The following is a 27,413-nucleotide window of genomic DNA, read 5'->3' as shown; positions in this document are numbered from 1 at the left end:
ACAAAATATGGTGAAAACATTCAGGGACTCCAGGCTGTCTCAGTGAGTAAAGGTCCGGGGCAGGAACCACTTCTGAATGTGTGTGACCTTCACTTTTCTTAATGCCAAAGAGGAATTAGACCCCTCAGACCGTTATCACCAAAAGGTGAAAAAGCCACCACTTTTGATGGTGTGGAGGTGAATCAGGGCCCACGACACGCTTGACATCCATATGTGTGAAGGTACTTTCGTCACAGATGTTTTTATTGGGATCTTAGAAAGAGACATTTTTTCTCAGGAACTCAGTGGATATTTTAGCAGAACAATGCCAGGCCTCATTCTACATGTGCAACAACAACCTGGTTTTATAGACACAGAGTGTGTGTGCTTGACTGGCCTGCCTGGAGTAACGGAGCTGTCTCCTATTGAAAAAGAGTGGCACATCATGATGAGAAGAATCAGACAACAGTGACCACAGATTTGTGAGGAGCCGAAGTCTTGTATTCAGCAAATTGTTCTTCTTTTCCTTTGGGCTGTTCCCTTTCAGGGGTCTCCACAGCGAATCATGTGCCTCCATCCAACCCTGTCCTCTGCTTCCTCTTCTCTCACTACATCCATAAATCTCCTCTTTGTTCTTCCTCTAGACCTCCTGCCTGGCAGCTCCACCCTCAGCATCCTTCTACCGATATATTCACAGTTTCTCCTCTGAACATGTCCAGACCACCTCAATCTGGCCTCTCTGACTTTATCTACAAAACATCTAACATGAGCTGTCCCTCTGATGTCCTCATTCCTGATCCTGTCCATCCTCGTCTCTACCAAAGAGAACCTCAACATCTTAAGCTCTGCTACCTCCAGCTCTGCCTCCTGTCTTTTCTTCAGTGCCACTGTCTCTAAGACATTCTCACCGATGCTCTTTGATCACACAACACACCTGACACTTTTCTCCACCCGTTCCAACCTGCTTGCACTCACCTCTTCACCTCTTCACCGCACTCTCCATTGCTCTGAACCGTTGACCCTAAGTAACTTAAGTCCTGCCCCTTCTTTGCAGTCACTGATCTCTTTCAGATTACAACTTCGACACAAGATGTCGTCCACCTGAGTGCTTCTACCTCCGCTCTTATTTGTCCCTTTGTTCCTGCTTCTCCTGGAAGAAAGTGTTCACTGCAGCCATTTCCATCCTCTTTGCAAAGTCTACAACCATCTGTCCTTCTGTATTCCAGTCCTTAAGAACAAACTTCACCTAAATGCCCATTGAAATCAGCACCAATCACCACTCTCTCACCTTTGGGGATGGTAAATGGTAAATGTAAATGGTCGGTTATATAGCACTTTTATCCAAAGCGCTTTACAATGTTTATTCCCATTCACCCATTCACCCATTCACACACACACTCACACAGTGATGGGAGTGGCTGCTATGCAAGGTCCTTCTCTGCATCATGTCAACCACCTCCCTGTAATAGCCCCAACATTCAAAGTCCCATCTATCAGTCCTACACTATAGGCTTTCCTCTTCTCTCTATGCCTACAAACACACCTTTCTTCTCTCCTTCTTCAACCAACAGTAGCCCAATTCCACCAGCACCCTGTAGGTCAACAGCACTAGTGGCGGTCATTGTCAGATTTGGGGTGGAAGTTATTATTTGCATGTTTAATTTGGCATGTGATTTACGTCGGGTGCTCTTCCTGACACAACCCTCTGCATTTATCCAGACTTTGGACTGGCAAAAGAAAACACTGGCTTGTGCCGCTTATGGTTGGTTAATTAAGTTGGTCAACAGAACAATGAAAATCTTTATTTTGTCTAAGAAATAAAGGCTTTAGAAAATTCGAAAATCCCAGACTTTAGTTTTTATTGTACTTCAGAAAAAGTTCCAACTTCTTTAGAAATGGGCTTTGTATTAACAGATAAAAATGTTACATGTCACCAACTATCACGCATTTGCTTCCAATGGGACTTCTTTAATAAGTTGGATTCTCCTGCTCTGACCTGTTTCACCCTGTGTTCCTACTTTGTGCTAAGATAAGAAGTTGGAGAGACAGAGTCGGTGTTTCCGTGGAAGTGATGAATTGGGGGATGGTGCGTGTCTGTTTTCGTTTGTTTTGTGAGCAAGTATGTGCGAGAAATGTTCATACTAGCTCTATTTAGTAAAAGTATTTTATCAAGCAAAGCAGCAGCAGCAGCAATATCAATAAGTTCTCTTTTGTATCTCAATTAACTGTCAAGAAAATTGTCTTTTTATTTAAATCTGATTTCAGATTGGAGCTTAGTTTGAATCATAAAAACAAATGTTTATACAGAGGTTATGAGTAAAATCAAGTAGCCTTAAAAACAGGTGTAATATAAATCAAACCAGTAAGTTAAGAATATTTGCAGGAATATGAAAACTGTGACTCAAATTGTTGCACACCCACCAACACACAAGATCGAAAGCAGAAATTCCTGGCTGCCAAGGCTGGATTTATTCCACACACAACTGCCGCCAGGCCCCAGTACTCAGGGGCCCCTAAAGTCTCAAGCTTGTGTCTAATTGTTTGTGCTAAATTAAATACTGTAGATGATGATGCTCATGAAAAAACATTTTAAATCAGATTGACCAAACTGAACAAACTTGATGAAAATGTCTTGTTTCAGCCTGATGACTGCCAGCCTGTTGAGGAGGAGGTGTGTGCTATTGCCATGTCATCATTAGCATAATGAACACTGCAAAGTTGCCATATAAAGTTTCATTTGCAAAATGTTACAAAGAAAAAAAGAATTTCTGGAAAATCAGCAAAAATAGGTGACAGATTTATCAGTTTTTCTGAAGTAGTTTTAGGGGACCTAATATTAATTGCACCTGCCAAAAATATGTCAGAACAGTGCACACTGTGGCAGTCGGAAACATAAAGAGGGACTGATCTGAAGCAGAGCTTAAAACACATTTTGTACTTATTATGACAGGTGACCAAAGGGACTGAATAATTAGACCCATAAATGTTGTTCACACAGAGAAGCCCTCACAAGTTGCTCCTTAACTTTTCCGCTGGATTAGCACAGTTCACAATACGTTGCATTGCACTAACCTGCACTTTTCATTTTTGGGAACAACAATTTCAAACTTATCAAACATATCTAAGCCTATCTACCCTTTTTGCATTAGAGTGATGCAGGAAATGCAGGCCTATATAATTTATCACTTTATATCACTTGCAAAAATGTAAAGATGGGGTCAAATAGAAATCAGAGAGCTGGGAACAGGAGGTCGATTAGGGCCCCGTAGATGTTTTTGACATCAAGGATTCCTAGCAGCTTTGATGTGGCTGCGTATGGCTTTCCTGACTTCAGTTGCATACAAACTATACTCAGCATCTGTCTTTGTTAGTAGCTCAGGTTTGACTTTGAGCACCTGCTTGGGAATATATGAGTCAGCACGTCCATTATAGGGTTTTCATGAAGACGCATATAGATCTAATTTTTGCAGAGTAAAAGACATGAGATAACTAACAAATTATTGCAAACTTAAGTATGAAGCTCTTTCCTTCTGCTGTAATCCTTCGAGTTCCCAAATAAGCGTGTTTGAATGAGGTATAAAAATAATGGATGTTCTTCATAATTAAGTGGCTCATAATTTTAATAATAATTACTTTGTCTCACTGATCATCAGGATTTACATTTACTGAAACCTGTTAAATGTGGACGTCAGATGAAAGCCAAACCACTTAACTGGAATGAGTAAATTCAATTATTATTACTGTGATCCTCTCGTTTTAAATGAGCTAATGTAGCTCTGTTCATCTTCCATTTAGCAAAATTTATACTGATGACTGGAGTTTTGGTAAAATGCACAACTGATTGTGATAATAATATGCAGTGAAATGCAAAATTAAACTATTTTTTAAAGCAGTGGTCAAAATCTCCACTTTTTCTTATGTCTTGAAAAACAATGGGCATTTCAAATTAAATCATTTTGAAAATAATGTAACCTGGTATGTGCACTTTAAGCTGTGTCAGAAAGCAACTTTGAATTATTTAACTATGATTCAGAGATGAAAATATTTAAATGTAGCAATGTTAAAGAAAATACAATAAGTGGAAATGTTATTATTTAGATCTTTATACATGTACTCACATTTAAGATCTTTTTCCACACAGGTGTGAGCCCACAGTCATCTGGCACATACCATGAGATTTTATCTATTTGGCAATGATATAGAGTGTGACAGCCATTTTTTTTTTCCTTGGCACATCAGGAGGCACAGTGCAATTATGAAACTCGTTGGTGCTTTTGTTGTGTCTCTGACCACCATCCCCTGCGAGAGCACAACTAGTCATTTGAAGATCTTAAAAAAAAAACCCACCAAAAAAAGCAACACAAAACGTGTTGAATTTTAGATTAGATTAGATTAGATTAGATTCAACTTCATTGTGATTACACATGTACAAGTACAAAGCAACGAAATGCAGTTTAGGTCTAACCAATAGCAGCAATAGTGCAATAGCAGCAAAAGCAGGATATCCAGTTATTGTATAAATAAATAAGTTAGTATTGTAAGCGGAAATGTACATACGTAGAAATTTAAGGAAAATGGATATATACTGTGGTGAGCTATAAACAGAAGTAAGAATATAACAATAATAATAAATAAGGCTATGGTGGGCAGTAGTGCAATGGATATAGTGCAAGTAAATTATGAACATTCCTCTTACAGTTTGATAAAAAGTCCTTTAAGACACATCAGTAAGAGAAATAATGTGGTTTCATTGCTTGTGGTAAGTTTCAGCCCTGTTGGCTTATTAAACCTTTGGCTGTCAGATTTCAACAAACATTATGCATGCTCCATCTACAGGCTCTAATTTAAGAAGCTTTATTGCCTGTAATTATCCATGGGTCACACATTTTCCTTAATAAAATAAAGCTTCCCACTTGCAGAAAGACGAAACAGGTACATAACATTTCAGATGTGATTTCCACACATTAAACTGGTACACTGCTCCTCACTGGAGACTGTGACCCTTTAGACACTGCTTCACTGCTTAGAATCTCACTGAATCTCACTATAAAAAGATTCTGTGTTTCAAAGAAAACATACGTGGAGCCAGTTATTCTTCCTCTTTGTAGTAATCATCGTCATTTCAGTGGCTTCAGTTCAACTTTGATTCTGGAATATTTTTTTTACAATTATGAGAAGCGTTATAGTAAATTTTTTTAGGGCTCACTTAATGTCACAATGCTTCCTGGGAAAACACAATACAATTCAGCAGCGCACTAAAAACACGCTAGTGTTAAATCCTTCTTTGAAACAGTTTCAACAACCGAGTATTATCAACTTCATGAATGGAGGAGTTATTGCAGGAATGCTGCAATGCAATAGTGACTGCAGTGTAACAAAGAAAATATCTTAAAAGCTCATCACATATAATTGAAAGGTGCTCAGAAAGTACCTGAAATGAGTTGAAGAACAGCTCAAAGTACATTCGAACCTCCCAGCTTGGTCCCTCAAATGTATGAGGCATCCCAACAAAGATGATGTAGTGGATGCCAAACACCAGCACTAACACAAGGGTCGACTTTGCCAGTTTCCTGTAAATACAAACATATGTACAAGCGTAGTTAGGTCCACACATATCTGTAAAATGACACGAGCCCCATGATGTTGGCTTCCTCTGCAAATAAAAATGTGGACTGTCAGTTGTTCTTTAAGTGATTGGTTGAAAATATTATGTAGCGTAGGAAATACAGTGCGTATTATCCATAGACCCTCAACAGGTCATAATCAGCTCTTTCCCTTCTCCAGATATTTCCATTCACTCTGGCAAAGGTTCATCTTTGTATCATGTGTTTATATGACATTGCTATACAACTTTAAATGCTTTTGTACATTTAAATATTTTGTAATTGTGTTTTTCAAGCTATAAGCTGCACCTCCTGTCTTTGAGGCATGTCCCTGGTTTAAATCTTGTGATAAATCCTCTGTAGTTAATCTGGTGGATTCTTCTCATGATTGTCATCTTTGACAACGATACACCTACACAACCTCCTGATGTTCTCGATCTGCCCACTATTGTGTTTCTTTACCAGAGAAAGAAATCTTCCTTCACCCACAACAGTTGTTTTCAGTGGATTTCCAGTGGGGTTTGAGCTCATTAGTGCATTCCTTTAGATAACTAGGATATTCTGCGATAACTATCTGACCTGAAGATAAATGAGCATGACTTTCACTCTCTGAAGGCAAAAATAAAAGCAAAAAAGCCCCAAGAACAAACCAACATCTGCTGATGTCTTGGGGGCCCAGACTCCATTGAGTCACAAACACTTTGCAACCAAGTTTTATAACTGACAATTTAATCGATGGTTATGTTGTCATGTTATCTCGTCTAATAATAATAATTGTGCAAACAATTTTGATCTTGTAAAATAAAATTTGTTTTTTTATCTTATAATTTAAATAAAGTGACAGGATTTGTTACTAAAGATTATAAGTATTACATTTTCAGCTATATGTTACTGTAACTGTGTGTGTGTTGTTTAAAGGACAATCTGTGGCTGTCACAACCCTGTCCTTGTGTTTAGTTTTTCCCAGCTTTCCCAGCTTTATTTCCTGTCTTTAGCTTTTATTTTGTTGCTCCTCCTGTGTCGCTTCCTGTTGGGTGTCTTTGCCTACCTCGTTTGTCCATATTTGTTTCACCTGTTCCCTTGTCCTTTAAAACCCGTCATTCTCCTCAGTTCGTCTTTTCTCTTGTCCCTGTACTCACTTTTGTGTGTTTCTGTATCCTGCATGCTCTGTCCGTAGTTCCCTGTTGGTTTGCCAAGCCTGGTTTTCCCATTTATTTGTCTAAGGTTTGGTTATTCTTTTTTGGACACTGTTTTCTTTAGTTTGTCCTCCTTTTTTTGGAGTTTAAGTTTGTGTTTGGATTTATGTTGGTTGATTGGTTAACACTGTTTGTAGTACTCGTTCCTCCTAATAGAGTGATTTTTAATTGTGAGCACCTTCACCCTTTTATTTTTTAATAAATACACCTTTACGATGAACCTCCGCTTTCCGTCTCCTCACTTGGGTCCTCAAATGTAAATGACTGTGGCATGTCATTGCATTTGACCAAAAAAATCAATTAACTGTACAAAGACAAATTATCACCAAATTAGTTTTATCTTTACTGGGTTAATGGATTTTAAAACTCAAAATTATGTGACTAGTAATATTTTGTTGGCAAGCTCAGATTCCTGCAACAGATTGAGAGGAGTCTCCTGGCATGAATACATACTCTAAGTATGGGAGAAAATTAATCTTAAAATAATTTACCCTGCTTCAACAGCTCCAGAGCTCCCTGACTACAACACTGAAAAGCAGGAAGTTCTCTCAGTTTATTGGTCAGACTTACCACGGGGAAACGTGCAATATTTCTCCTGTAAGAACTCTGGGGTTCTTCTTCCCAAGGCGTATAACAACTTTTTAAATGTTTTTATTGGCTTCAGTCAGAATAAAGTCAAGTTCTATGCCTAAAGCCAAAAACAACAGATGTTTGGAATTTCTTTTCGCTAGAGAGGTTTTCCTAAAGGAGACTAAATATTTTCACTGACTATCACTTTTGGAAACTCAACATTTGTAGACCATTGTGTACTTATTTGTGAGTTTTGCATGTGGTTCCTGAATATGAAATTTCTTTCAGCCCTTATTAATAGGAAAATGTATATTAGCAGGATTCAGTCACTGGAGGATCAGTGATCCTCTCAGTGTCTCAAATGGATGAGCAAAAAGACACAATGATAAACTTAGTGTCATCCTAACCGGTTCATTTACACATATCTGCATATCTACCAAATCTCCTGTGGAAATAGCAGAGCGCTTCTTTTCCTCCTTCTGGATTGTATCTGACAGGAGCTGACTGGAAAAAAGCAGCTGGTGGTTTTTTTATTTATTAATTTTACTCTCTACAGAAAATGGTACTATATGTTTTGATTAGCACTTTAGCTCAGAATATTCATGTGATGATATATTCTGGAATATGATGATGCATTCTGTTAGCCCAGTGCATCTAGCCAAACTCTGCTGGGAATATACATCAGGGTAAGGAGGCCTGTGTGGACAGAGTTCAGGAAAATGACTCCAGGGAATAGAAGTTCACAGAATCGCTGCAATTCCCAGCAGTTCAGGACCTCTGGAGAAATCCTCTCTAGAGGGGACCATGTAGTACAGGAGCTATAAATTGTCACATTCCTGTGAATTTCATTTATTATTTCTATAATAACTGCTGTACTCTAAAGGTAATGTTTGCAATTTCGATTTATGGGGAATAAATAGAAATTGACCATAGACCATAGTGTCCCGTGCCCCGCTCTTCCCAACCACATGTGGAAGTGTCCCTGGGCAAGACACTGAACCCCTAACAGCCAATCCCCATCCCCAGCCATGAAGTGCTTATCCCAATCCCGGTAGAGATTCAGGAGGGTTGCATCTCTCTCTCTCTCTCTCTCTCTCTTTATAAATATATATATATAAGAGAGCGAGAGAGAGAAGCACATTCAAAATCAATGAAGGCGTCCTTTAAAATTTCACTTGGACCACACGTCCTGCAGCACACTGCCAGCTGATTGGCTGATTCACTCAACTTGTCTGGAAATGACTAAAGAGAACTGCCAAGTTCTTGTCATTTTTCTATTTTGTCAGTCTGCATCATACTGAATCCATCGTGTCCTCAGTAACACTTCGTATATACGTTTTGTATATACGTTTGTTTTATATGTTATATTTTCAAGCCTATACAATTTATTAGTTTTTACTGCCAGAACTTCTAAACGTTTCTTTTTCTGACTTGAAGTGTTTTAACTTGAAATGATTAGATGAAAAACTAAGACTGTGTCTGAGAAAATTACGTTTCAAAGAGACAAAACCAGCAGACTTCCCATCATGCATTGTTTGAAACGCCTTCAGAGACTCTTTTTGTAGTTCGAAAAAAGTATCCATGAGAAAAAACTTCCTGTGTGTTTTAGTGTAATTCAAATTGATGTGAACATACTGTATTTATCATAATTCAATACATGTCTTTGTACAGGACAAGTATACATTCCCCTCCAAAAGTATTGGAAGAGTGAGGCCAATTTCTTTATTTTTGCTGTAGACTGAAAACATTTGGGTTTGATATCAAAAGATGAATATGAGACAAGAGATCAACATTTCAGCTTTTAGGTATTTACATCTGGATCAGATTAGAAGATAGCACCTTTTGTTTGAAGCCACCCATTTTTTATGTGAGCACAAGTATTGGAAAATAGATTCAAGGCAATATGACTTAATATTTAGTTATTAATATTAATAACTGACCCACAATTATCTTGCTGCATGATGAGGATCTCCCAATCAGTTTGGTTGCATCTTTATTTAAAATGTCACACAAAATGTTTCTGTAGACGTCTGAGTTCTATGTTACATCATCAAGCCATGACATTACCTCCACTGTGTTTCTCAGTATGTTTGGGATCATGTGCACCTTCTTTCTTTCTTTCTCCAAAATTTAGGTTCATCTTTGACTCAGTCCATAAAACTTGTCCCAGAAATTTTGAGACTCATTGCTGTACTTTCTGGCCTTCCTATTCTTAACGGTAATGAGTGGTTTGCATCTTCTGGTGTAGCCTCTGTACTTTTGTTCATAAAGGCTTCTGCGAACAGTGGATTGTGACACTTTCACCCCTGCCCTCTGGAGGTTGTTGCTGATGTCACTAAGACTTGTGTTAGGGTCTTTCTTTACAGCTCTCACAATGTTTCTGTCATCAACTGCTGTTGTTTCCTTGGTCCCCCCGTTCAACATCTGATACTTAGTACACCAGTGGTTTGTTTCTTCTTCAGGACAAATGGTTGTACTGGCTATGGCCAATGTTTGTGCAATAGTTCTGATTGATTTTCCATTTTCTCTTAGCTTCATAATTGCTAGTTTTTCACCCATAAACAGCTCTCTGGTTTTCATGTTGGTTACACACATTACAACTTAACTATAAATGCGCACTGAATAAGAAAAACCCAAATCTGAAACTGAGCGTAGAAATTCAGTGCTATTTATTGTTTGAATAATCATTTTTATAGGACCTTGGCAAAAAAAAAAAACACACCTGTGAATCACTTGTTCCAATACATTTGTTCACGTGAAAAATGGGTGATGATCCAGATGTAAATACCTGGAAATAAAAGCTGAAATGATCTCTTTTCTCACATTCATCTTTTGATTTCAAACCCCAATGTTTTCAGTCTACAGCCAAAATAAAGGAATTGGCCTCACTGTTCAAATACCTTTGGAAGAGAGTGTAGGTCATTTTTGCAATAATCTTATAATTAGTTAAATGCAAAATCACATACAACCAGGGGTGTCTCCAGGGAGGGGAGGGGAGGAGACTGGGGAGGGGACACCCCTGCATGCCAGAGTCAGAGACACTATGTAGCTACTGTGAAAAATGTTGCCATAAAGACACCTGACCTTATTTGAAGCTGAAATATATCATAAATAATTGGAAAGAAATAATATGCATTAGTTATCTAAATTTTAGTTTTCATGCAATATTTTGTCACAGTCTGAACCAGACAGTGTCCACACAAGGGATGGATTTTTATCCTCGCCAATTGTTTATTGTTATTTTTTCATGACTATATTAAAGTATTTTGGTGGGGAAATGGATACAGAAAAATAGAATGCAGCAGCATATTATGCATGTCTCACTCTGAACAAAAGTAGCACTGGTATAAAGTTCAAGAGGGTGCTTTAATAGAATCTCACAGCAGAGCATCATCAAAGCAAAAGACCATCTCTGCAGATCTGAGTGACGGTCATCGACATCACTCACCACAGAACCTGCAGTGTGACTCTATTTGCACCAAATGCTGATTAAAATAACAACGGAAACACTATGGATCCACAGCAACTTAGTAACTTTCTAATGATTTATGTTTAAGCTGCAAGACTTACACTCACTGGCTACTTTATTAGGTCCACCTTTACAATCTAATGCAATCTAATACAGCAGCTCTGCCATGAGTTTTACTTTTACAATGGTATAACTTTTCAGTTTTTTAAGTTGAAACTTTCAGAAATGTGATCATTTTACTCTCAATTTATTATTGAGGTCACAGTGGGTAGTGGAGTCGTAATGGGGTGTATTATAAGAATAAGTGGTTCTAAAGTTTTGGCCACCTCCTTCTTGATAAATAGGGAGACCAGAACTTTAGAACTTCCTCTTCTCATAATGCAGTGTTCTGGTTGCATCAGCTGTGTGTGTCCTCTTTTTTTCCTTTATCTCCCCTGCCCTGTCACTCTTCTGGGACACAAATACACACACACACACACACACACACACACACATACACACACACAAAGAGAAGTCAGGAAGCAGCATTTTCCATCACTATACAGTTGAAATCTGTCTGCCAGGCTGGAGAGGTGGAAGAGAAATCAGGTTATTCTTCTGCTACATGTAACCAGGTTTTTAAGTGCATGTTAACACTGTTCCCTAATTACCAACTTTCTCTGAGTACCTCAGCTACTTAAGTGCTTAAACGCAGTCAGTATGTTAATGGGTCCTTAAACAGAGCAGGAGGCCTCAGACATAACCCGTCTTCCATTTTCTATGCTGCCCAATGATTACGACCACTTCCCCCATCCACCAAGGAGGCCACACCTTACGACCCCCTCCTATGCGAATAAAGGGTGTCAAGAGTCCTTACTTCCCAAAAGCTCCACCCCACTCCCAACTACACATAACGAGTCTATTCAGGACAAGTGAGATACAAAGAACCATCAAGCAGGATAAAATTGGGTCACCTACTACACCTGCAACTTCCAGATGAGTGACAGGGTGTAAGCAAACAAGCAATTACTTTTAGCCAAATGTTCTGGAGGCCAAAGCGGACTGCAGCACATGTCACTAACAAACTGTCCTTGCACAGGAAAACTATGTATATAGAAATACAGTAAGTTTAGAAGATTATGGTCTGTAAACTGTGATGGTGTGAACCAGATAGTTTGAGTAATAATTCCAGTATTCACATTGGTTTTCTCTTCCAAATGTCCGATCAATCTGTAGGTTTGTTCACAACTTCTACAATTGTCTCATCAAAATTGTGTTTGTTTCATCTCTTCCACACACCTATCCATGACTGCAGTATGATAACATGAAAATATGAGCCAAATGTAGGGACATTTAAAACAAGCTGCTACAAGCAACCTGCCACATTAAACACCGGTTTTATCAGCATCGAAAGTCAAGTTGTGTTTACCATCCCGCACCTGCTTCCTCTGTAGTGTGTTTTTGCTTTTATTTTTATTGTATTTATTCTGCTGCACACATGAAATGACACAATTTTGTTCGATGCCTGCCAGCATGGCTGCCAGTTCTCTGCACCTGATCCCATCATCTCTTTTTTTTAAAATTAATAGTCTGCTCACCTACACAAAACATCCTTGCTTACAGCATTCAAAATCCTGCTCCTCTTACAAAATACACTGTAAGTATAATATTCGTGTCTAGTACATTGACTGCTGCACCAGCACGGGAGAAAAATATTGATGTTACAGGCAAATGCAGATGCAGTTGATGCAGTGAAAATGCTGGAATATAAAGTACATTATACATATATATATGTGTGTGTGTGTGTGTGTGTCTGTGTGTGTGTGTGTGTGTCTGTGTGTGTGTGAGAGAGAGAGAGAGAGAGAGAGAGAGAGAGAGAGAGAGAGAGAGAGAGAGAGAGTATTTGTACATTTGAAGGGGCAACCTTGTCTGCTTGAAATTAAAATGTTGCATTGAGAATCAATATTTAATTCTCTGTCTTTTTACAGCAAAATGAGATATGAGATATTAACAAAAAGTAAAACATTTTTAGCTTCTACAGGCAGAAGTCAGCATTTAGTGTTGCCTCCATTTGCACTTAGCATATTTGAAATGGTTTGGTGGAGACTGTGTTGAAATGTTTGATATTAGGCTTCCCTCACTACTTCCCAGAGTCCTTCTTTGGAGTGTCTTTTATGTCTTTGTCTATGTGATGCTGCCTCTATAATATTCTAGTCTGAACTGGTGGAGACCAGTCAATCACTGTCAGTGTTTTTTTTTTTTTCTCCAAACATTCGCAAACACAATTTAATTCCTTGGGATCATTGGGAGTTCAAAAAATATAACTGTTCCCAAACAGTGAATTTTCAGAAGGGATGGCATGTTGTGTTATGCTAAGTACAAAGCGAGGTAACACTAATGACTTGCCCGTTATTAAACTTTTTGCTACCTTATTCCCTGCATTCTCTACATTTTCTAGTTGCATTCTAATAAAAGGACTTTGTAGCTTTCACCAATTTTTTTGCACTTTTTTTTCTTAGATATAAACAAAATTCATTAGTTCAAACAAAATTGAGAAATTAACCTAAAAAGTACAGTGTAGGGTGTAAATTAAACAAAACAGATGTTCTTTTCACTATAATGGCAGTTTGCTTAGAGGTATGTCGGTTATTTTACTACCACATTTACAGATACAGTCACTTTAGTACAGACCTGTACTGTTTCCTGGTGTCATATCTTCCCGCATTTGTCTCTCGAATTTTAGTGGCCAGCACTCGGACAATGTTCACAAACAGGACGAAGTTGAGCTGAAACAGAAAAAAAAAAGAGATCGTTCAGTTGTGTCTTTTTTGTAAGTGACATCACTTCCTATTACCAAGAAAAAAACATATGAAAAAATGTAATTGCTGTGATGTGCTTTTATACCACAGAATGAAATGTTTCCAATCTGGGAACACAGAAATGTAATTGCATAATCCAAGAGGATATAATATTATCACTAGAAAAAGTAGGAACTGTGTTTTCAATCAAAGGGCAATTCTGTTCTGCTATCCTCCAACATGCTGATTGTAAACCTTAATAAAAAAATAAATAAATTGATTTCAGTTTTAGATTGCTACAAAAAATATTAACAACCCCAACAAAATACATCTAACTTTCCAAGAAACAATCTGTAGATATTACACACCCTGCAGTAAAAACAATAGAGAACATGTCTTTCAAGTTTAAGAGGTAAATTACTGCTTATTGAGAAATACTGACTTTGTGTGATGAGATGAAATTTATATTTTTTCACAAATATTTACCATTTTCCACTGTGATGATTATTAATGCCTGGCTATTAATATGATTTGACCAAGTTTGACATGTAATTTATAGTGACATCAATCCATTTCAGATTGTTTACCTGTGTGTGAGCGTGTGTATTTGTTGCCTTTGTAAGGTTATGCTGAGCAGTAGCAAACTGAATAAGAGATATAACCACCACCATTTATATTCAAATGAGCCAAAAACATCGAAATTTATCTCGACAAGCTTCAGGTTCCAACAATTTATTGCACTGTCTTGTGCGAGGACACACACATACACTCACACACATGATAAAAGCTGTTTATTATTCTCCACATGAATTCCAACAGTTGCACAAGTATTCTGACCTTGTATGTACTTTACCTAATGACTCTGAGCAGGTCACAAACATAATTAAAACTTAATATAAAAAAAACTGAAATGTTGACATACTAATAATACTGTCTAATACTAACTAATAATGATACTGTCTTAATTTAGTGCCAATGTGAAAGTGCTGAATAGCTACTTAAACCCTGTCGGAATTACTTGTTAGCTTATGATTTAAATAACACAATAACGGGATTTCTTGCATCCACCCAACCATAATCTTCGAAAGCATATCCTGTTCATGGTCATTTGGTCTGTCCCAGCTGTCACTGTATAAGAGGTGCAGTACACCCATCACAGGTCTCCAGTCTATCTCAGGGCCAACATACTGAGACTTTTCTAGACAGGCAACTATTCACATGGCTGGTTTAGAGTCACCAATTATAATTTCTTGCATTGTAATAATAATAATAATATATGCATCATTTATTAGAAATCTGCACTGTAAAAGTAGAATGTTAGCCAGAAATTGCAGCATGAAACTAACAAGACATATGAGTGAGGTGGGTCACCATTGGCAACCATGTAACCTGTCAGCTCAGGGTTTTGACAGTCAGTCCCTCAATTATTAGCAAGGAGTAGATTCGATAAAGATTTGACAATAAGAGGAATTAATTACAATGAAACTGATTTCAACGAGTAGATTATTTTCTTTGGGTTGTTGTTGGAGCAGCTGATGATGACATTTGTCTGAACAACTGTTTTTTTTTTTTATTCTGCACAGCCTTTTCTTATACAGCTAATACACAAAACACAATTTGTACTGTAGGATGCCAAATCACTGCATGGATTATGTCTCCATGCATTGTTGAAATATATTTCAAGGAATGAAGAGTTTTGTGTGTGGTTATTTATAGGTAACAAAAGCAATTTGGTTACAGTTAGAGATTATTTAAAAATCTTAACCATGTGCTGAACCTGGACTTAACCCTTAAAAAGTTTAATAACACCAGTCCGACAAACTGGGGGTTGTCCATCAAAATCAGCCATTTTGGCAGAATAAAATGTGCTCTGGTAACATTTGACATGTTCAATATCTACATATTTAGAGGTTCTCTTTCATGTTCAAGAGATCCTCATCATGTTAACAAAAGATGCAATCCAGACAGGGCTGATTGTACAAGATCTGCTGGACACTCTTCTCTTTCGGGCTTTTTATTATTTTTGAAGAAAATTATTGTAACATGTAAACTGTGATGGAAGTCGTGAAATTCTTTCTGCAACAAACAGGACCTCAAACCTCTCGAAACACTTATTAAGGCAGCACAACAGTGTAAAGCTTGCAGAGATTCACCCCAACAAAATGGGTGCTCTGTAACCACAGAGGATGGCTGTAACCCTTTAATTGCTATAATTAAAAGGGGATTTTAATCACTGACAGCAGCTACAACAAGCAACAAAGAACTAGTGAAGCATGTTGCTGCATATGGATATGTTGTTGCCCATTTTCACTTCTGACTCTCTGTCGTCAAGATCCTAACACTAACACTTCAGAAAAGAAAAGAAATAATAGATTTTTAACAGAGTAATGAAACAGAGTAACATTTTCTGAGTAACAAGCCCGTCACTGTTAACAAGAAACCTAATATTGTTTAAGATTTAACTGCTGAGTTGTTAGATGAGGAATTATTACAACTCTGTCACCTATGCTCAAATTACATCAAGCTGAATTTTAAAAGAACATGAAAATAATAACTTTTCAAATGTAAAGAGAGCTCAAAATATTTAGACACACTGTAACTCTAAGTTACTTACAGTATTGAATTAGTGCATGGGGACTGTAACAGAAAGCATCACGGTATGTGATCGTATTTCTGTGTGTTTAGGGGACAATCTGTCCGGCCAGCACAGCATTGGATACTGCAGTGTTATCTCTAATTAGAATCTGCAGGAGCTTGTTCCACTTTGAGCTTGCTAGCAACTTGAGCGATACAGCAAAGAGATAGCTGATTCAAGCCAGAACAACTATCTCAGCAAATGTTTGGACACAGTTTGGACACAGTTGACAGAGATTTGAATAAGCAGTCCCCACAGCAGTAGCCTACATGAACAAACACTCTGTATGCTGTATCTTCCCTTTTCTTCATTTGGGTTTTCTATGCCAAAGTCGGTTACTGAGCCTGTAGCGCAGCTTTTCACATCATAGCGTAAATGACACAAAGCAAGACTGTGGCTGATCATTTATTTTTATGATTTACACTGGCAACAAACACTGTTTACTGATGCCATAAAGCTCATTTTCATTTGAACTAGAAGAAGCCAGAGAGACATGCCCTATTATTTTCATCACTGCACTTTGGATAACATCATTCCCATTTTGTATAATATTTCTTCCAATCTTCAGTCATAGACACGATCTTTCTATATGGAGTACTTGTTGATACACACTGCATTTCCATTGGTAAAGTTCTATAGTGTACAAACAAAAAATATTAAACAGTCTCCTTATTTTAATTACCACATCTGCATATTAAGAAAAGTTAGCCTTCGTAATAATTTCCCCTTCATGCTTCTCTCAGTTTCTCAGCACTTCTTACAGTATCTGTACTGCCCCTTCCTTTTTTAGAATAACCCAGAGATCATTAAAAACACCCACATTCAACCATCTTTTACTTTCACTCTTAGGGTTAATTGAGCTTAGATCCTTCTTTTTCCTTTAACTGTCTATGTCCTGGTTTGGTGCATGTGTCTATTCACTAATTGGTTCTCAGAAACACAAACGGAGTGCCACCACATGCTTGTTAGCTTGCCACAACCCAAAGACCTATGTTGAGGGGTCTCCATGGATGACATGTTGCCGGAACGCTGCTTTTAATCATCATAATGTCTGCTCTGGTACACCCTTAGTTCCATGTTTATTGCAATTTTCAATTTTCTTTAACTTCTAAATCTGTGGGTGCCTCACTGGTTTGCTTTAATTGAGTATTTTAGTTACCAAATATATCCTCACACCAATCACACTGCAGGTTATGTAAATACGACAGCATAATCAGTTTAAATTGCATCGATAAATTTGTCTTCACCAGGAAGGGTTTTCATTATTTTGTGTCAATTTTTTCTGAGGTCCTCAATGTCAGAGTCTGGAAGCCGCCGATTTACACTGACTATTGAACTGCCTGCTGCACTCACACTTCATTTCTCTCCCATGTACAGCTGTAACATGAAGCTTCATGTGCACTCTGCAAACATGCCACAGCTGAAAGGGAGACACTCACAAAAGGCTGCAGCTGCAGCTGTTTTCACTGTGTGGGAGTGGTAGAGTTAATTTCCCTAATTTACCTAAACCATACGACTCGTAGTGTTGGTGCCAGTAAGATACCTAATTTTTGGCACGTAAAGAATTCACAGAAAAACCCAAAAATTATACACACCATATGCCGCAAATTGGTCAGAGAACCTACTGCACAAGTCCAAAGGATGGCAAACCTCCAAAAGCCAAACAGCTTTAACAATAACTCATGTTAACATGAGTCTGGACTCATGGCAGTCCATTAATGTAAGACCTGAGCTTGTATACAGATTTAAGAGCCACTGCTAATAAATAATAAATAAAGGACTGATATTTTGAAAGTACTGGTACGTTAAATACATATATGCTTATTTTCATATATGCAGAGACAAATCAGATTTTAAACTACTTTACCTGTAGCCCAACTAATCACAGTATACAGCAGACTATAATGGGACAGTTTAAGTTGGACCATTATACGGTGAATCAGCTGCCTGTTACTGTATATTTTTTATCTTTTCTGTTTTTGTGTTTACATTTTGGAACATTAGGCGATTAATGGATACAAACCTCTGCACTTCCCTTGTTGCTTTTAAAGGAAATAAGAGGAACCAACTTAATTGAAGTCTGCCCCGAATCTATTTGCTCATTATTCATTCCTCCCACTAATAAAGTATTCAGCCTCTTTCCCACATTTCACCTGCCTTGGCCTTGTCTGAGCCAATGCTGGTGGCCAGCGAAATGCAAATAAAATAGTTGGACACGCCTCTAGTTTAGTCATTTGTGCCTGTGAACAATTTCAGGAAAAAAAGAGCCTAAATATATTAAAGCCTTATGTGGAAGCAACATCTGTAATCACGCAAAATTGTGACAAATATGACACAGGGCAGTTCTGTGGCTTGAGGATGCTTTTGTGGAAGAAATAACAAATTAGGTTATAGATACAGTTTGATGAAATGGTACTGGTATTGAAAATCATTCAAGTACAGTTATGGATAAAACCAAAGTATGTGTCAACTGGAATTATGCTTCTCCATACATACACGTAAACATCTCTGTCAACCTACACACAGACAGATGTTCTGCATAGCTTCATGCTGTGCACACATGTACTTTAAACACATTTATTTGTTTATTTGAGATTCTACTCCTGTAATAAAGCAGATTTAAATCGAGATGAAATAATGGTGAACATATGCAGTGAGTTTGGACTGTTCATTTCAGACATCCAGATATGTTCAAGAGCTGTGTAATTAAAGCCCTTTTTGGAAATGGATTACACATCTGTTGAATTGATGCCAATTGGTGACTTTTCAACTTTAGTTGGACGTAGTTAGTTCAAAGAACCTGGAAACGTAGAGCTTGTCAGTTGGACTACTGGAGATACCAAAACTCATCATCAGCTACCTCTGCTATCAGTGACTGTTGCCATGAGAGAGGGAGCGGGATCAATGGTCTGAGAAGGACTGGGACTCCATTGAGGAGTTGTGCAAATTTCACATAAATGCAACAAAGGTGCCAAAACATTAGATATAATGACAGACCGAGTAATGATAGTAGTTTAGATACAAGCACAAAGTTGTCACGTCATTCTTATCAAATCTGCACTTTCATTTTATAACTTTAAGCAAAAGGATACAGAGGCGTATCGTAGCTGTTGTGCTGTATTTTACTCGTTATAACTTACGTTATTGTGAGAGGCTTTTTTAAACCTATTAAACCTCTGTACCTTAGAATGGTCATATATCACATAGTATTTGAGTTTATCAAATGTTTTTGTGCATAGGAGACAATAAGTGACATAGTGGGGAAATAAGCCTTCTGGGTTTTTCAAAGACCAGAAACTAATGAACTTTTAGTTAAACTGCTGAATTCCTCTCTGACCCAAATAGATGCTAGTACATTACTGTAGGTGCACAAACTAGGGTTAGTGCTATGACAGTACCTGGCTGGTTTTTATTGAGTAGAACAAGGTTATAACAGATGTCTGCAATTCACACTCAGCCCTCTGTAATTGAGAGACTAAAGGCTGAATGTTGCTGTACATTACACTATTGCGTCTGATGAAAGCAGAATCTCGAAGGCTAACTTTGAGCTAGTTAAAGAAACTGACAGAAACAAAAAGAAAGTCATTGTATGCCTCGCTTAACAGTTAATGTTTTAGTACTCAGGGCAAAGACGCACCAAGAAGACTTCAAAGAACTAGCAGCAACGAAGGCCGACTGTTGCGTCACCTCACGTCGCCTTTCATCTTGGCAAACAGGTGGCACTTGAACACACCACAAAGACAACATCCAGCAGCCAACTATCATGTATGTTCTGTGCCTGTGTGAGAATAGAAGGCAGAACATCTAGAACTGTGAATAACGATCCACAAACAAAACACATTTTCACACCACAGCCAGTTATCTCCTTATAATTGAGAGTATGTCTGATAAGAATTATTAAATCGCACTACTGGCATAATCAGCCCTCGGTCTCTTCTTGTGTACTGAACAGCCAATCATAGTGGTCTCTCTCACCAAAAGCACTGCTGCTGAGTCAACATGATGACAGCGGTCTAACTGGTACCAAAGCCAAAAAATAGAGCGTCAAACTTTCACCAACAGCCAGAAATTGGTGTGTCACAGTCCTGATGGACAGTTTCAGCACTTGGTTGTGTTAGAACAAATGTAGCAGGTGTAGTCAGCTAAAACAGTTTTCATAAGCTTTGCATTTATTATCTCATGTATATCTAATACACTTAATGCTGAAAGAATGTGTTCAAGAAGCAGACACATTTTGCAAAGACACAGGAGCACTCATCAAGGCCAGAAGTGCCGACTTGTTTCGTTAAGCTGATGTTTTGAGACTTAGCATCTTTCATCAAAGGTAATTTTGACTCCTTATAGTTCACATTTATCTTATGCTGTTTTCTGTCTGACAGCAGTGATATGCAATGTATTGCTTTCACTGTTGTTTGTGTTGTGATTTTATCTGAATGCAGCATCTAATTAAGTCAAAGGCTTAGTGTGATATGACAGTGCTTGTTAGTGAAGTATTAGGTATGCAGGAGTACATGTATTTGTTTTTATACATCATATGTTTTAATTCTTGTTGTTTTATTAAAACAGTAAAAGATTTATTTTGAGTACAAATCCAATCTTACCCCAATGGCTGTCAGGATGGGAACTTGGTAGATCCACTTGATGTTACCAGCACTTAACTCCCAACACCTGCAACACAAATACAGATGAGAGGGGAAGATATCATTAAAGAAGCCTGAAGACTAAGAGCAGAGCAGACATGAGGAAGACATATCGTGCCTTGCAGAAGTATTCATACCCCTTGAACTTTTCCACATTTTGTCACGTTACAACCACAAAGATAAATGTATTTTATTTAGATTTTATGTGATAGACCAAAACACAGTGGCACATAATTGTGAAGGGAAAGGAAAATTATGAATTGTTTTAAAACATTTTTTAAAACATTTTTATGTATACGTACACGAATTAAGCCCCCTTTACTCTGATGCCACTAACTAAAACCCAGTGGAACCAGTTGCCTTCAGAAGTCACCTAAATATTAATCTGTGTGTAATTTAATCTCAGTATAGGTATAAATCTCAGATGGTTTGTTAGAGAACATTAGTGAACAAACAGCATCATGAAGTCCGTGGAACACAGCAGACTGCTCAGGGATAAAGTTGTGAAGAAGTTAAAAGCACGGTTAGGTTCCAAAACAATATCCCAAGCTTTGAACATCTCACGGAGCACTGTACCATCTATCATCTGAAAATGTAAAGAGTGTGGCACAACTGCAAACCTACCAAGACATCGTCGTCCACCCAAACTGACAGGCCAGGGAAGGAGAGCATTAATCAAAGAAGCAGCCAAGAGGCCCATGGTAACTCCGGAGGAGCTGCAGAGACCCACAGCTCAGCTGGGAGAATCTGTCAGCAGGACAACTATTAGTCATGCACACCACTTAACTGGCCTTTATGGAAGAGTGGCAAAAAAGAAAGTAATTGTTGAAAGAAAGACAAATGAAGTCCCCACAAGCCACGTGGGGGACACAGCAAACCTGTGGAAGAAGGTGCTCTGGTCAGATGAGACCGAAATAGAACTTTTTGGCCTAAATCACCCTGAACACACCATCCCCATAAAGAAACATGTTGGTGGCATCATCATACTGTGGGGATGCTTTTCTTAAGCAGGGACAGGGAAGTTGGTCAGAGTTGAGGGAATGAGGGATGGAGCCAAGTACAGGGCAATCTTAGAAGAAAACCTTTTAGTTTGCAAAAGACCCGAGACTGGGGAGGAGGTTTACCTTCCAGCAGGACAATGACCCTAAACAGACAGCTAGAGCTAAAATGGAATCTGTGGCAAGACTTGAAAATTGCTGTTCACAGATGCTCTCCATCCAATCTGACTGAGCTTGAGCTGTTTTGAAAAGAAGAATGGGCAAAGAATTCATTCTCTAGATGTGCAAAGCTGGTAGAGACTTAACCTAAAAGACAGCAGGTGTAATTGCAGCAAAAGGTGGTTTTACAAAGTATTGACTCAAGGGGGCTAAATACAAATGCACACCATACTTTTTAGATATTTATTTGTAAAAAAAGTTTAAAACCATTCATCATTTTCCTTCCACTTCACAATTATGTGCCACTTTGTGTTGGTCTGTCACATAAAATCCCAACAAAATACATTTACACAAACTGTACGGTGTTGGAGGTGCAGAGAGAGAGAAGATACACTGAGAATTAAATTGGCACCAGATCAAGTGTTCTATGTGAAAAAAGGGAAGATTAGAATTCACACTTTGTTTAGAACTTATCTACATATACACAAACATTTGACACAAACGTTTCCCCAAAGATTCAAAGACAACAATAAGAGCAAAGACAGACGGTGAAATGAACAACAACAACACAAAACAGCAGTATGGTTAGTGACCTAGATATTAAAGATATTTATAAAAATGTACAATTGGCCCTGAGCTAAATGTCCATTTTCTTTTTTTCCCTAAGTTTTCCAATTTTTAATTTTTTTTGTTCCTGCAGCTTGTCCCGTGACGTCAGGGTCGCCACAGCAGATCATTGTCCGTATGTTGATTTGGCACAGTTTCTACGCTTGATGCCCTCCCTGACCCAACCTTCCCCAACCCTCCCCAATTTCTACCCGGTTTCGGACCAGTGCCGTGCAGCTGGGGGGGGGAATAGGGTGTTGGGGGTTCAGTGACTTGCCCAGGGACACTTTGACATGTGGTTTGGAAGAGCGGGATGCGAACCTCTGACCCGATGGTCGCAGGCCGCAACTCAGGCTGCCCATTTTCCAATTATCCATTTTAATTAATGTTTTGTTTAAGTTAGCCGTTTTTATTTTGATGAAAATACTTCAAGATAAATGTAACCTTCATACTGTACAGTTCCTTCATTTTTTAGTTCATGTTTTCCATTTCACTCTCTCTTTCCAATCTAATGAATTTATGTCATGAACAAATTTTTTCCTTCCTTTTGCAAATGGCTGCCTCTGCCTGTGCTAAAGTACCTCTGCATTTAATTTTCAGTGTGTGGATGCATGCATACAGGTCTTGCATACAATACCAATATTAGATACAAGTGAAACTAATAGTTTTGGGACTATTTTCTCTATTTTACCTGGATGTCAAATTAAAGCTCCTTCACACTGGTTTGCAAATGAGTTTGACCTGGCCATTTCTCCATGACAACCACTGTAGGTTTAATGTAGTGGAAATGTCATAAAAGTAGGTGGTTAAAGTGTGTTACACACAGAGACTCCCTAAACCTCATGAAAGCTAACGATGGGGAGACGTGGAGAGGAATCAGTGCATAATTTGACAATTTAACCTATGTCAGCCTTAAAACGCCACCGTTTCCCAAATTAAAATGTCAAAAGCGATATATCAAATGTGTTAGCACCATGTTGTTCACTGAAAGAAATGTAATGTAAGAATGTAATTCACTCTCTTCAAATAGATCTACAACTAATCACTAACAATTATTACATAGCTCAGCCTAATTCTGACAGTCTCAACAAGTACATGAGTGTCTGAGACTTTGTATTGCACTGTTTTATTGAATCTATTTTTCAGTGTGCACAGGCTATTTTTCCGGTCACTGAGCATCAACCGACCTTAGCTGTAACAACAGAACAGCATTTCCTCCTTCACAGAGCTCTTACACTGTTGTTTAAAGAGCAATTAATATATTCCCGCTGGACTTGTGTCAGTTTGAGTACAAAGCTACAGACACAAGGTTATGCTCCTGTGCATATGGTCTGAAAAATGTTGACATGCAGGCTGCAAGTAGGATGCAGAGAAAGAAAGAATGAGATGAGATTCATGGTGAATGTGGGATTTTAGTAATGTGAAGGTAATTAGATCAGTTGTGAATATAAGCAATAGTTGTTTTGTGTAATATTAATCAGAATTATTACATGTATGTTACAAGCATGTAACTTAACCACTCATCCACAAACATTCAATTTTGAACACTATTTTTTATTTTTTAACTTTAGGGAGATTTAAGTGAACTTAATCGAGGTGGCAATTTACTGTAAGTTAGAAGCTTTAATTTGAGCCAAAGTAAAACAGAGACACACATTTGTTACAGTTTCACTGCTGTTCTTAGGAACTGATGGCAAGTTTTAAAATGCCATTAAGTTTTTATATGCAGCAGCAATTGCCTGGATAATTTGGGGTAAAGAAAGGAGATGTATTTAATTTATGTTAATGATTTTGCCAACTTTAAGATAGATGATTTCCTCATTAGCATTTCACTTTACACTGATACTATTTTATTGGTGGACAATGAGGAAGATCTGCAGAAAATGCTCTAGATTGTAGTTGATTGGTCCTGGAAATGAAGACTAATGGTAAAGCAGGATAAAATCTAAATATTACACTAGAGACAAAAACTGGTTTTGAGGAGTCATGTTATATTTAAACTTGGTTTAACTGACTTATTATATGCTGATTAGTACAAATATTTGGGTTTTATCTTAAATAAGCATCTCCCTATTACAGATGGCATCAATGTTCCTGCTAACTCAGCATGTATAAACAGGTCAAATTTAACACAATACATTACACAGCAATTTGTTCATTTTTGAGAGGTCAATTTGCTCCACTCTTTGGCTTTTAGTGGGGAAATGGCTGGGAACTCTGAATGCAGACTTAGACATAGTGAGATGATTTGAATTTTTAAAAACTTTTAAAACAGACGTGGGAATATGCCTCAACAAAGGCTCAGGAGAAAGACTTTTAATTGGGATATTTTATATGACCATCCATGGATTCCTGAGATTAAAGTTTTGTTCTTTATTGTTGATGTCATTTTTGTTTTTCAAACTAAATTACATGTAACATTTCTGATGCACGGCAGAAGTGGTTCCTGATGCCTAAGATAATCAGTGGAGGTGTGCTACAAACCCGAGGTACAGACTTATTGTTTGATAAAAGACAACTTTGGTGTGGAACCCTATGTGAAAAAGAATTAAACCAGAAGGAGGGGATCCTTGTGTAGAATACGTATATTATGTTTGGCTATAGAACTTGAGGAGAAAAGACATTTATGGTGTCTTGTAAGTTCATGTGGGCTAGGAACTTATGAAGGTATAACACGGACATGCTATGCTGATAAACCCGTGAACTGAGCCATGCCGTACCAGGGTGTACGTGTACCCTGCTAGGCACCAGCCCCTCAGGGACCCTACAAAGGATAATTGGTTACGGAAATTGGGTGGATGGACAGTTTGACATTTAGGTAGTATGGTGGTGGATTGGTAGGAGCTGGGGTCGCACTCTTAGATGGTCCCCAGTTTGAAAGCAGATTCCAGTGGCAGCCTTTCTGTGCAGGGACTGAATGTTCTCCCTGTGCATGTGTATTGCTGCTCTTTTCCAACACGACATTTGCCCTAATTGTTTCACACCTCATCCTGCTCCTGCAGGTATTTGAGTTCAGTCTGTCCATTTTGCCCCTTGATGTTTCCCCCGTTAAGCCACCAGATGCCCCCACTCTTGCATCTGTTCCACCTGTACACCTGGCCCTCCTGCTCTGTTTTCTGTTGTCTGTCTAGCCACTTCACCTTCCAGCTGCTCCTTGTTACCTGGTGTTCTCTTTTCCTGTATATTTAATCTTTGTTTATTAACCCGCCTCCATTTGCCCCCTTTCAGCCTTTGGCTAGGATCTGGACTTTCTGTGTGAACCCTACCTTGTCTTTTAAAACTGATTTTTCATTTTCCCTTGATCTTGATTTAAGACAGTGTTTTATTATATTAAATCTCACTCTAATCTCATCCGCCAGCCTGTCTGTGCCGTCTTCTTCCTCCCTGGCTTTTAGTTACAATCCAAAATCTGACAGTTTGTAGTAAAGGTTGGCGTGACTCTAAATTTTGCAGTCGCTACATCAATTTTAGTTGTGGTTTGCTTGTATGCGCCAGCTCCCCCACGTATGTAGTCTATAGTTGAATGTAATGTCTTTTTTGCTTTTATACTCAGTGCTAGAGAAAATAAATGACTGACCTCATTTCTTTCTTTAAAGCTACAAGTTTAGTTTCACCAAAAGGCTGTGGCATGATTCTCATTCAGCATCTCCCCTAGGTGCAAAAAAAAAAAAAGAAAACACCTCGAAGGTTATAGGTTGTTTGTGTGGCTCAAAAGGAGAATGTGGTTTGACTGAAATAGAAACCCTTTGAAGCTCTTTAGGTTGGATGTAAACCCACGTGTGGCCCTGATCACCTGTGCTCACAAATTCTTGTAAATTTGGGCAGATGAGAGTTTGCAGTCACGCAAACTCCTAGTGACTCGTGCAACTTGTTTACAGATCAGAGGTGGTTGTGAAGCTGACTATAGTTTTTAGCTGGTTTTCAGTGTCATGTGTAAAGGTGGGGAAGCTCGTGTTTTGGGTCCAGAACTTTAATTAACTCTATGAATCCTGATTTTCTATAGCATGTACTGACACAGTGTGCATTGCAATGTGAACAGCAACAGCTTGTATGATGTCTCTGTGACTTCTGTGCCTTTTTTTGTTTGGTAGGAAATGCTGACAATACAGTTTGTTGCTACGCTTGCTCCAGGGGACAGGTTAGACAATACCGGTGTTTGACTCTAAGTGTTTGCCTTCTATGTCTTCAAGATATCGATGCTTCGGGTGGTAAAATAAATTTGTAATATTTCCATTTTTAGGCCGATGCACAGCAGGGCTGCTTGTTAGTACCACCATACCACCAACATCTTTTTACCTTGTTATCCACAATATCTTATTATTTAAAAGGAGGAACAGCAGAATGTGGTGTGCTCTGCTCACTGTTAGTTGAGTGTAGGGTGACTGATCTTATAAGATTAGCGTGACCTATAGAGCCCTCACCCACAACACTAACCGAAATAGCTCAAGACAAGACACCCAACAAACTTTACTTAGACACACAATTGGGCTGCCTTAAAATGGACCGTTGATGTACACACGCTTACACAAACTGGAAGCTTTTACAAACCCACACACACACCTCACCCACACAGGCATATAACATTTTTAATCCCATGTCAACCGTCACTATTTTTAACTACTTGCTGTTACAGCGATCAAACAAAAGACCTTTACTCCCGTGTAGTTCTATATAAAGAGATGGCCATCTGATATGATATGTTAGAACTGGAGGGGCAGCTGTAGCTCAGTTGGTAAGGCAGCTGTTCACGGACCACGTGATCAGTAGTTCGATCCCCAGTC

The 27,413-nt window shown here is 38.3% G+C and overlaps 1 protein-coding gene across 4 annotated transcripts in view; it reads right to left on the bottom strand.

The window, feature by feature from the left end:
* The window catches only part of pth2ra (parathyroid hormone 2 receptor a), a 64,561-nt gene that overhangs the window by 7,579 nt on the left and 29,569 nt on the right, over nt 1–27,413 (bottom strand). For 3 of the 4 annotated variants that reach the window (XR_010915158.1, XM_067515435.1, XM_067515436.1), the window contains 3 exons: nt 20,831–20,897; nt 13,488–13,582; nt 5,411–5,549 (listed from right to left, as the gene is read on the bottom strand). Coding sequence is in view for 2 of the 4 variants with exons in the window: in XM_067515435.1 (XP_067371536.1) it covers nt 5,411–5,549; nt 13,488–13,582; nt 20,831–20,897 (301 nt within the window). In the remaining 2 variants the exon portion in view is untranslated. Of the gene's footprint in view, nt 1–4,097; nt 4,279–5,410; nt 5,550–13,487; nt 13,583–20,830; nt 20,898–27,413 lie in introns of all 4 variants that reach the window. The other variant, XR_010915159.1, reaches the window with a different exon arrangement.

This window comes from Channa argus, chromosome 9 (assembly GCF_033026475.1).
Source record: "Channa argus isolate prfri chromosome 9, Channa argus male v1.0, whole genome shotgun sequence".
Classification (NCBI taxonomy): domain Eukaryota; kingdom Metazoa; phylum Chordata; class Actinopteri; order Anabantiformes; family Channidae; genus Channa; species Channa argus.
Note: the sequence above shows the minus strand (reverse complement) of the source record. Positions and strands in the feature narration are given on the sequence as shown.